At 41.6% G+C, this 12,500-nt stretch overlaps 1 protein-coding gene across 2 annotated transcripts; it reads left to right on the top strand.

Annotated features, from left to right (window-relative positions):
• Positions 1-415: 415 nt before the first annotated feature.
• On the top strand, positions 416-10,236 carry fbxo8 (F-box protein 8). 2 transcript variants are annotated; one of them, XM_058640045.1, is made up of 8 exons: positions 416-680; positions 1,867-1,969; positions 2,146-2,223; positions 2,869-3,013; positions 3,979-4,105; positions 4,223-4,341; positions 4,776-4,972; positions 8,015-10,236. In XM_058640045.1, the coding sequence occupies exons 2-8, from the start codon at positions 1,867-1,869 to the stop codon at positions 8,200-8,202; spliced, it is 957 nt and encodes a 318-aa protein (XP_058496028.1). In that variant the 5' UTR covers positions 416-680; the 3' UTR covers positions 8,203-10,236. The 2 variants fall into 2 exon arrangements, with proteins under 2 accessions (XP_058496028.1, XP_058496029.1); XM_058640046.1 differs by having other exon boundaries at positions 1,841-1,969.
• Positions 10,237-12,500: the final 2,264 nt, after the last annotated feature.

Genomic DNA, 12,500 nt, shown 5'->3' with positions numbered 1-12,500 from the left:
TATATATATAGAGAGAGAGAGAGAGAGAGAGAGAGAGATTTAAAATAAAAAAACATAACATTCAATTAAAAATAAAACTTCTTCAGTGGTGACGTATGTAGAGTTTGTGTGGAATGACAGGATGTGGGCTGAGTGAACGCTTATTTTTTGTATTTATTCAGTTATTTTTGAGAAATAGTTCATTAGGTCTGAAATCCATGTTTGGACGACAGGACACGTACGTGGTCGTACGTCATGACGTCACCTGTTAAAAAAATTTGCTTTGGCTTTGTTGTTGCGTCACAGCCTGTGTAACATGTGTAGTAGAATTTACGTTTAATGATTTATATTAATTTTTAAATGTCCCTTCGGTTCAACAGTTTGTGTGATGGCGGGAGGAGGAGGAGGAGGAGGGGCAGAGGTGGGAGCAGCAGGAGCAGGAGGAGGAGGAGGAGGAGGAAGGTTAACCCCACATGAGAACCGTGTTCCCAGGAAGGAACCGCGGTGTTAAAAGGGGGTTCCGTCTGAACCCAAAGTGACGACATCGGCTCTGTTTTTATTTCTCTTTCTTGTTCGGACGCGGCGAAGTGAAATGACGTCGGCAATCGTGTGTTAGTTAGCAGCGACGTGCGCTCGCGCTGCGGGCTGGACTCTCCTGTCCTGTCTGTCTGTCCGTCCGTCACGGGGTTCACTACATTCAGGTACGTAAACATATAAACCGCGCTAAACGGACAACATTTCAACATGTTAGTGAAAGTAAAAGTGCTTTAAAAAAGTGTCATTTTACGTGTCATCACAGTAATCGTCACAACTCTTAAGCAGCTCAGGAAGCTAACTCGGGGTGTTTATGAGCGATAGCCAGCTCGTCCAATGAGATTCAGTCCTGGTGGTTGGCGTTTGGTGATCGACCAATGGTATTGCAGGGTGGGCGGGGCGTCCGGTCATCCTAGCTTGCTTAGCTGGAAGTTCCAACTGTGATGTTAATGACGGAGTAATGGGTTTGTTTACGTAACACAGCTGAGACGAGAGAGTCTGACAGCCAGCGCTGGATTGACCGGATTATTCATCTGTACAGATTATTATCATCAACATAATAACAATAATGCATTTCAGTTATAAAAGGTTGCTCACAGACACTTTACAAACGTGTTTAACGCTAGTCATAAAAAAGGTTTATTACTTTATTGTTTTATGGATAAAGCGCCGTTCGTTTCGAGGTGCTTTACAGAGGCCGATGTGAAATAAATCAATACAAAGTGGAAAAAAACCCTATAAATATTGATAGGGTTATAACTAATCAGTGTTTCCCAAACCTGGAAATGATGAAGTTCTCCCAAATGTCTTGTTTGTGTCCCCAAACCGAAAGTTCTTCAGTTTTAAAGATTTCTTTGTTATATGTATACGTTTTCTGTTTTTACTGCTTCTTAAATATGAACATTTTCTGGTTTCTTTGCTCCATAGAAACAAAGAAATCATTATTAAAACTGAATTGTTTTTGGTTTGTGGACAAAAACAAGACATTTGAGAAAAATCGTCATTTCCAGGTTTGACCAACACTGATCAACATTTTATGGACCAAACAAGCATCTGATTAATCAGTTATGACAGTTATAATCACAGCCGTACATAGATTAGATTAGATGTTACTATATATATATATATATATATGTATGTGTATGTATATATACATATATGTGTATGTATATATATATATGTGTATGTATATATATATGTGTACACATATATGTATATATATATATATACATATATATCATTAGACACACATAATCACATAATAATCAAACAGTAAAAAAGCCTGTACCATACTTCAGGAGTCACAACTGTATCACTTGTTGCCTAGGTAACGTGTGTGTTGTTTACACGCAGATGGGTCAGGCACTTTGGAGGCTGCCTCCCAGACAACAGCAGCAGCTTCAGGAAGAGCTGGCCGACCGACTGTCTGAACAACGAGGCAGAGGACAAGAGCAAGGTCATACTTACACTTTACAACATTTTAAAGTCATATTTTTAAATTAAAAAAATGGAGAGGGCGCAAGCATACAAGTCAGGGAGGTGGCAGCCTTTTCAGTTTTCACAGTTTGAGTCATCAGTCACATCGGTGGATCTTCTGGACTGAATATATTTTGTTTTTCTTCCTTTGTCAAGATGGAGCAGAGAGGAGAGCTCCTCCTCAGCACTGTCACGGTCCTGACATCTACCATCTACTGAGAACACGACGAGGAGGCATGAACACACACTGAAACACACACTATCATGCTCTATAATAAGTTAAGGTTCAGTTTAATATATATACTGTGCTGTGTAATAATAATTGAGTGCGACCACGTGACGCTGTACAAACATGAGCTACTTTATATTTTTGTAGAGACACACACACACACACACCTTTAAGATTTGACCTTTAAGTTGTTTTTGGCCCATATTTGTAACCAATTTAAGGTTTTCCTCCCATCTGATGAAATATAAGTAATAAATGATACTGAATAATACAGAAAAGAAGAATTGCTCCAACTAGTAACCAGGCTCTCCAATCTGGATTTTATGTCAGTAAATAAGTACACTTTATATATACAGTATATGCATATGTATAGATGTGTATATATATAGAGAGAGGGTGAGAGAGATCTACATATATATATACATATATATATATATGAGTAAATATAGTAAAACTAATGTATAAACTAAACATTAGATACATTTTGCAGGTCATTAAAAAAAACTTGTATCAATGTTCTGGGAACAAAGTCCCACATTATTTGTAATGTGGGACTTGTAACTGGCCGTGTCAGCCCTCCATTCACACTTAGGATGTATTTTGTTTACTCCAGTCATGTTTGTTCATTTCCGCTCTGTCTGTGGCTGCAGGTCATGTGCAGCGTGGCTGTATAGATTTGGAGATGCTGCCGCCCGAGTTGGGCATCACCATACTGTCGTACTTGAACGCCACTGACCTGTGCCTGGCCGGCTGTGTGTGGCAGGATCTGGGACATGACGAGTATCTGTGGCAGGGGTAAGGAGCATCGCCGCCTCTGGCTCTGGTTATACTCATGTTTTGGTTTGGGTTCTGCTGAACCAGAGCAGCGCTGGTGCGAGTGTTTTTCACTGTGGCTGAGATCGGCCTGAAAGACAAGACACTCACTTTCTTTAAAAACAGGACACAAGGGCAAACAGACTCACTCTCCCACACCAAAGTCCATCCAGAAAAACAGTGATTTTACAACACGGCACACGCAGTCTTTTCGATTCACTTCTGCCTCCATCGGTCAGTTTAAATGTGTTATTTTGCGACGTTGGTGTTTGGGGTCCTTTGTTTGGATTGACCTCAGTGACACAAACGTTCCACACGAGGCAGCAGAGCAGCAGCTCCTGTTTCCTGCAAACTAAAAAAAAATGGATGATTTTCTCTGTGGACTTTGGTGTGGGATAGCAACAGTTCTTAAGTTCTTACGACACAGACTTAAGCAGGCGTACGTTTTCTGAGGCAAGTCTTTGGTTAAGTGGCTAAAAGCTGAAAAGCACACTTGTACTCAGGGCTGGGGGCGATATGGACTAAAAGTTATATCTCGATATTTCTTAGCTGAATGGCGATAAGAGAGGCAGCCGCAGCGAGCGGCCAGAGAAACGGAGCGACTGTAGTGAGGCGTTTGTGCAAAACTGAGGAAAAACTGCAGAAAAAGTGCGTGTGCGTGTGGACGCAGGGAGAGCAAGAGGAGTAATAGGTGCGAACTTGCAGCCCATGTATTGTCATTTTAACACAAAATGAACTATATCGATACAAGCGATATTGTCCTGTGTTATATCTCGTTTAGAAATATATGTATATATATATATATATATATTAAAATATCGAGCTATCGCCCAGCCCTACTTGTACTGTCCCTTTAATTATCCCTTTAAGGTACTAAATACATCCTTGTTTCTGTTTATCTTCTTCTTCTTCTTTTATCTTCACATGTTGTTATGGAAATCCGCCAGACTGTGTAAGTCCACATGGGGGCACTGTTCCCTCTACAACAGAAGACTTCCTGCTGGTTTCTCATACAGAAGACTCTACCTACAGCTCGATGAAGGCTGCCTGACGTTCAACGCCAACGCACAGGAGGTAACACACACACACACACACACACACACGCGGAATAGTAGATTTGAGTCAGTGTGTCTTTATACAACAAGACTTGTGAGATCTTGGGTGTTTATTACTGTGTGTGTGTGTGTGCAGGGTATTAGTTATTTTATGTCCAAAGGAATACTCGTCGATCACCCGACTGAGCTGGCCAAGTTCATCTTCTACACCAGGCGCCTCAACTGGAAGATGCTGAGGATTTACCTGGATGAGAGGTGCACGCACGCACGCACGCTACATTTTCAGCCACTGAAGCTGAAAAAAACACTGAAAACCACAAATGTGAAAAAATAAGGGATGTACATTTCTATGTATCTCACTAATTTATTAATTTAACACGTCAGACACCTGCTTACGTAAGGAATAATGCACGTTTTTTTACCCTACATGTCATGTGACCTACCGACACCAAACCAATGCCACGTTGCATTATTACCCTAAATAATGAGGGGGCTCATATTACAGATTTAAAAACTGAGAGTATTAAATTAAGCTTAATATCAGATTTCTTTAATGTACTGAATCATGATCGTTTTACCATGCATCAAAAATATCCCGTATAACTTCAAATAAAAACATGACTTCTATGATGTGTGTGTGCGTGTGTGCGTGTGTGCGTGTGTGTGTGTGTGTGTGTGTGTGTGTGCAGGCGGGACGTCCTGGACGAGCTGGTGACGCTGCACAACTTCAGTAACCAGTTCCTCCCCAACGCACTGCGGGATTTCTTCAGACACATCCACGCTCCAGAGGAGAGAGGAGAGTATCTGGAAACACTCATCACCAAGTTCAGCCACAGGTTCTGCGCCTGTAATCCAGGTCTGGTCAGAGATCTGGGTCTCAGTCCTGGTGAGTTCACACACACTTTAACACCAGGCGCAGAGCAAATCCATAATCATGGACGGAGCCTGTGGACGAAGACAAGGTGTCCTCCCATCTGAAGCTGTGTCGGCACACACTTGAATTTGATGTCAACCCTGAATGCATGATCAGGTCAATGAAAACTGTTTATATCTACATCTGCAACAATAAGAGTATGAAAAATATTATGTTCATTTCCCTACAGAAGACACTAAACGTGTATTTATCGGTATTGGTATCGGTTATCGGCCCAAGCACTCGTGATATATCGGCATATACAACGATTTTTACCATCCCAGTTTTAAGCACTGGGGATAAAAAGCATGATTATATATTATATACAGTATTTATAATAAAAAGAATATATGAAATAATATAAAATACATGAAAAAGAAACTTTTGGATAAAAAGAAGGAAGTTGTAGTGACTTGGTGACATTTCTCAAGTTTCTGAGAGCAAAAATGTACATTTCTTATAAAACACAAATTCATAATAAACATAGAATACTGAATATTTCAATTTAAAATCATTTATTGTTTGTGCAGTCAGCATCAGTCATCCACGTTGATTCAATTCTGCTGTGATTCACAGTGGTGTAGGGTAAGAGTTGTCCTCAAGGAGGTGCTAGAGGACAAACTAATGGATTGTCCCAAATGAAAGAAGCTGCTATGGAATTAGATTTGTGTCAATATTTTCAAACAAATCAAAAAATATTGATTCAATCATTCAAAAATATTTACGCTCCCGCACTTGTTCTTTACGCTCCCTCGCTTGTTCTTTACGCTCCCTCGCTTGTTCTTTATGCTCCCTCACTTGTTCTTTACGCTCCCTCACTTGTTCTTTACGCTCCCTCACTTGTTCTTTACGCTCCCGCACTTGTTCTTTACACTCACACTTGTTCTTTACACTCACACTTGTTCTTTACGCTCCCTCGCTTGTTCTTTACGCTCCCTCGCTTGTTCTTTATGCTCCCTCACTTGTTCTTTACGCTCCCTCACTTGTTCTTTACGCTCCCTCACTTGTTCTTTACGCTCCCGCACTTGTTCTTTACACTCACACTTGTTCTTTACACTCACACTTGTTCTTTACGCTTCCTTGCTTGTTCTTTACGCTCCCTCACTTGTTCTTTACGCTCCTTCACTTGTTCTTTACGCTTCCTTGCTTGTTCTTTACGCTCCCTCACTTGTTCTTTACGCTCCCGCACTTGTTCTTTACACTCACACTTGTTCTTTACACTCCCTCACTTGTTCTTTACGCTCCCTCACTTGTTCTTTACGCTCCCGCACTTGTTCTTTACACTCTCACACTTGTTCTTTACGCTCCCGCACTTGTTCTTTACACACCCTCACTTGTTCTTTACGCTCCCTCACTTGTTCTTTACGCTCCCGCACTTGTTCTTTACGCTCCCGCACTTGTTCTTTACGCACCCTCACTTGTTCTTTACGCTCCCTCACTTGTTCTTTACACACCCTCACTTGTTCTTTACGCTCCCTCACTTGTTCTTTACACACCCTCACTTGTTCTTGATGTCCTCAAATGTCTTGTTTGAGGACATCACACACACAAAGAGGGATTAGGGGTTAATTCAGGTGGGATTAGAAGAGCCAGTTGGGATCAAACCGCCAACAATATGGCTGGAAGATTGACCCCCCCTGTACCCACTGATCCATAGCCACCGCCACACTCCTCTAAGCCCCGTAGCTAAATAACCATTAGTCGCCGCTGCAGTAGAGGCGGCCTACACTTTGTGCGACGCATTTTTACTGAACCACAGAATAATAAGCGTTGTGGACGCTCGACTCTGCCGTAATCCCTGGCTTCACTTCAGTCAGTGGACCATTCATTTATCAACCGAGGGCTTTGCCAGTGTCAGCCGAGCGTACGGGAAACCAATCCCCGAGCCTGTTGCTAGTAAATCCTACAACCTGCTCCGATGATGAGTGGCACTGGAAGGATTAGAGTAATGGTTCCAGGCCGGAGGCTGCACATGCACACAAGTCAGACTCCTTTTATTAGTCGCACTGTATCATATTATACCGGAGATAGAAGCACGGTGCACTAAATCTTTTCTTCTCTTATTGGCTGCTGTGGCTCTAGTTTTCACGTTACCTGGCTTTGCGTCACATTTGATTTATCAATTAACTATTTTCTACCTAAATATCAGCGACAAATGAACTAAAAAGAGGTCACAGTCAAAAACACTGAACCTGCTCCATCACTTATTAAGACTCACACACATGCAGTTATTACAGTTTGAAACCTCCAAATATGTCAATAGTTAAATGATAATAATATTTAAATGTAAAACAGAAAGGTGGAACCCTAAAATATTAAAAGAGATTAATAAGTAACTTTAATTGAATTGAACCAAATTTAAAATACAAATCTCAAGTAAGTTTTTGTGTTAAATATTGGCCGTTTGATTAGTTGAATCTATGTTATTAATGTCATTTAAAACCATTTAATGTAAAATGATGTATTAATAATTAACAAATGGAAATGAAAAAGAAAGAGAAGAGTAAAAACACTACAACCAGAAAACATAAAAACTAAATAATCCTTCACAGAAAAGTGGAAATCGCAGTAATAATGGACGTTTTTTACCTGTGCAATAAAATCTATATTTATTCCTTATTTATGTCGTTTATTGGGTTAAACTTTTCTGTTTTCCTGGAAACCCGATTTGTTTCTGCACAGGTGCAGGCAAGTGCGGCTACTTCCTGTTACCTAAATGCTTAAATGTTACCGCTGCTGTTTTACGACACACGATATATCGATCCGATCAATAATTGGTTTGAGAGTTTTGATCATTAAAACAAGCGCTCCCGTGTTTTCAGCGTCATGTGACAAAGAAATTATGAAAACTGATTCTGTGTTTTTGGACAAACGAAGACATTTAAGAACCAAGTTCCTGCTAAAATCCCTCAAACTTCCCCAAATTGTGACGACAGGACGTAGCCGCACTTCGCGTAGAACAAATGGGGTTTTCTGGTCCCGTTTTTAACCACGGCCTCCACTTCCTGTGTGCAGATGCCGTGTACGTGCTGTGCTACAGTCTGATCCTGCTGTCCATCGACCTGACCAGTCCTCACGTCAAGAACAAAATGTCCAAGCGGGAGTTCATCAGGAACACTCGCAGGGCCGCGCACAACGTCTCGGACGACTTTGTGGGTCACCTCTACGACAACATTTACCTGATCGGCCACGTCGCTGCATGAGCTGCACTTTGACCCCGCTGGCGTCCTCGCACTGCACTGAAGTCCGCGAAGTATCCAGAACTCTGGGGGAGAGAAACAATGAGTCAAGTCGAGGAATAAAACGATAAAAAATCCACTGCTCTGACGCCGACTGTGCTACCAAATGTTTGTTTTCATAGAGTCGACGTCGACTCGTCTGTGAAAGCAAAAGAAGGAGGCGGAGTTATGAAGACAAGGTCCGACACTGCACTGACAGACGGGGACGAGCTTGTCTGATTTCCTGTTGAACTTTGACCTGTCGGATAAAGACCTGACGCAAGGCACCGAGGCTAGCTGAAGATCACACCACACACTACTATAGTATTTACCAGTGCAACTACTGACAAAGCTACACCGGAGCTAAACCCTGCGCTAAAAGCCACAATGTCCAAGTATCAACGTTCAAACCTTGTGTTTTTCTTCCTAAATGTTACTCTTTATTTTTCTTGCGTGTGTACCAAGTCAGATTTACAAAGTTGCATAAATCACGAATAAGGTGTCAGGTTATATCCATGTCAACAACGCCTCAATTCTGCTTCGGATTCGTCTGTCGTCCACACGTCCACACGTCCCTGGCATTTTTGGAAGTTTTAAAAATGCTGCTGCTGGCTCTGTTTTCCTTAGAAAACTCTGGAGCTGTGTTTGATGTTTTTTTGTCTGTTGCGCCACCCACTGTCAACCACTCAGTAATGCAGCTCGCAACACTTTAGCACTCGTGAGAGTCACTCGAACGCAGCGAGTTGCAGCTGCGGAGTCAGGACGACCGAATGTTAGCAAACCAAAAAAAACTAAAACACTCGTCTACTACTCGTCTCAACCACTGAAGAAGAAAAACAAATGGTTTCCAGTGGAGATGAGATCAAATACACACACTGAAAGTGGAGAGGAAGTTGAAGACAGATGCTGTGTGAATAAAGGTACATTCCTGTTGTTGTTGTTAGAAGTCGGAATTTCCGAACTGGAACGCCCCCTCAAGTCGTATTTCCGACATGGGAAGTTGAAGAAACCTCACAAACCTTGAAATAGTACCGTTCTATTTGTAGAGCATTATTATGGACTAATGCTAACAATGGCTAGTGGTCCGTTCCACTTGTACTCAGGAGTCAGAAATGTACGATTTTTCCTAGTCGCAAGTTTCAAATGGAACGCCCCCTCAAGTCGGATTTCCGACTTGGAAAGTCGAAAAAACCTCACAAACCATGACGTAGTTCCGTGGTGTGTTCCAGTTGTACTCATAAATCGGAATTTCCACGCTGAGGAGGCATTTCTTCAACTGGAACGGCCCCTCGAGTCGGATTTTCCAACTCACCAAAACTCCACGATGTAGGATTCCAAGATGGCCACCACTCACGTTAATCGTAAAAACACTCTGCTACTTTATCGTTAATTGCACTTTGCCGGTTGTAGAGTTGTCGGACTAACAAACTGGATTTTTTTTTAAATTTTATAATGCTGTGTTGAGTTGTGCATGTGCACAGACGGGGGCGCTGAAGAGACGACTCGAGTGCGTGCAAAAGCAAAGAATTATGCGTACGAACTATGCGGCACAAAAATCACGCCATGATATAAACTATAGTTATGGGTGAGGATATTCAATGTTTGCCAATAAATCTGCCTAAATGTTACACACTGGACCTTTAATTCACAAATATATGAGATAAAAAAGGCCGTACTGTGCACTCACAAATCAAGAAGGAATCGTTGAATGTGGAAAATGACGCTGACAAATAATAATGACGACTAATATGAAAAGGCTAATGGAAAGTGGCTTTTTTGCCTCCCATGTTTTATTTGTGTATTTTTATTGTATTTAATTTTGTAATAATATTTAAGCTGCAAATTCACCTTAATTGCGACCGTGTACAAATTGTCAGGGTTTTTCTTTTCTTTTCCTGTGAAAAATGACAAACTGTCTGTAGTCTCATACGAGTCCTGGACCTTTTTAGGGAATTTTTCTATTTCTAAAAATGGTTAATTGTCATACAAGCTGTTCAATAAATCCTGACTCTTAATACATTCATACTTTCAACTTGATTATTTCACACTGTCAAAACATTTCTTTGCTGCAGGAAAAATGGAATTTTTCAGTTGCTGCTGGGATGCGACAGGGTTAGAGATTTGAAGAGTGGAAATGGCTGAAGTCAATTACAGAAAAAGACAATGTTAAGTTTCCATACTGTGGTTCTTGGTTCTCAAACGGCTTAGTGGTGCATTCCATTTGTAGTCGGAAGTCAGTATTTCCGAGTTTGGGGGGTGTTGCTTCAATTGGAACGCCCCCTCAACTTTGATTTCCAGCTAGAAAAGTCATCAACGAAACGCTCAAACAAACCCGCCTACTTTTATCATACTTGTTTCACGGTAAATCAGTCGTACATTTGAACCTGTGAGAAAATTGTATCCGTGGAAATGTTGCTGCACCTGTGCTGGCCAGGTGATCTGGAAAGGGTGTAAAGTGGGCACGAGTTTAAACCCCGGACAAACCCGCTTTGGGCCCATATTGACCTGCTGGCTGGCTAAATACAAGCATCTTAGTGTGAAGAACTGATAATTAACTGAATACAGTGGGGCAAAAAAGTATTTACTCCCACTTAAAATGATGACAGAGGTCTGTCATTTTAACTGTGAGAGACAGAAAATCACATTGTAGGATTTTTTAAAGAATTTATTTGTAAATTGTTGTGGAAAATAAGTATTTGGTCAATATAAAAAGTTCAACTTAATACTTTGTAATATAAGCTTTGTTGGCACTGACAGGTCAAACGTTTAATGTAGGTCTTCAACAGGTTTGCACACACTTTAGCTGGTATTTTGGCCCATTCCTCCATGCAGATCTCCTCTAGAGCAGTGATGTTTTGGGGCTGTCGCCGGGCAACACAGACTTTCAACTCCCTCCACAGATTTTTTATCTGGAGTCTGGCTAGGCCACTCCAGGACTTTGAAATGCTTCTTACGGAGCCACTCCTTCGTTGCCTGGGCGGTGTGTTTGGGGTCATTGTCATGCTGGAAGACCCAGCCACGTTTCATCTTCAATGCTCTCACTGATGGAAGGAGGTTTTGGCTCAAAATCTCACGATACATGGCCCCATTCATTCTTTCCTTAACACGGATCAGTTGTCCTGTCCCCTTTGCAGAAAAACAGCCCCAAAGCATGATGTTTCCTACCCCATGCTTCAAAAAGTTCTGTTTTGGTTTCATCTGACCACATGACATTCTCCCAATCCTCTTCTGGATCATCCAGATGCTCTCTGGCAAACTTCAGACGGGCCTGGACATGTACTGGCTTAAGCAGGGGGACACGTCTGGCACTGCAGGATTTGATTCCCTGTCGGCGTAGTGTGTTACTGATGGTAACCTTTGTTACTTTGGTCCCAGGTCTCTGCAGGTCCTTCACCAGGTCCCCCCGTGTAGTTGTGGGATTTTTGCTCATTGTTCTCATGATCATTTTGACCCCACGGGATGAGATCTTGCGTGGAGCCCCAGATCAAGGGAGATTATCAATGGTCTTGTATGTCTTCCATTTTCTAATAATTGCTCCCACAGTTGATTTATTCACACCAAGCTGCTTGTCTATTGTAGATTCACTCTTCCCAGCCTGGTGCAGGTCTACAATTTTGTTCCTGGTGTCCTTCGACAGCTCTTTGGTCTTGGCCATGGTGGAGTTTGGACTCTGACTGTTTGAGGCTGTGGACAGGTGTCTTTTATACAGATAACGAGTTCAAACAGGTGCCATTAATACAGGTAACGAGTGGAGGACAGAAGAGCTTCTTAAAGAAGAAGTTACAGGTCTGTGAGAGGCAGAGATCTTGCTTGTTTGTAGGTGACCAAATACTTATTTTCCACCATCATTTACAAATAAATTCTTTGAAAATCCTACAATGTGATTTCCAGGATTTTCTTTCACACTGTGTCTCTCACAGTTGAACCTATGATGAAGATTACAGACCTCTGTCATCATTTTAAGTGGGAGAACTTGCACAATCGGTGGCTGACTAAATACTTTTTTGCCCCACTGTATGATATGAAGAAGTTGACATTATTAGGTCAACTGACTTGATCAAACTCAACATGAGCCCGACAATCATTTCTGGATTGTTCCACAATAATGTTTAAAAAGAACGATTTGCTTTGTGAAGCGTCACGGTAACAGAATCGTCCGTGAATCGACGATGAAAATGTTGAAGTAAAAAAGAAGACGGACGAGATTTTGGTCCTTGAAAAACAACTTAAAGCACTCGTATGAAGTTTACGACGTTGTGTGATTGTATTCCAAATATTTAATA

The sequence above is a fragment of the Solea solea genome, chromosome 10 (genome assembly GCF_958295425.1).
Source record: "Solea solea chromosome 10, fSolSol10.1, whole genome shotgun sequence".
NCBI classification, from domain to species: Eukaryota; Metazoa; Chordata; class Actinopteri; order Pleuronectiformes; family Soleidae; genus Solea; species Solea solea.
Note: the sequence above shows the minus strand (reverse complement) of the source record. Positions and strands in the feature narration are given on the sequence as shown.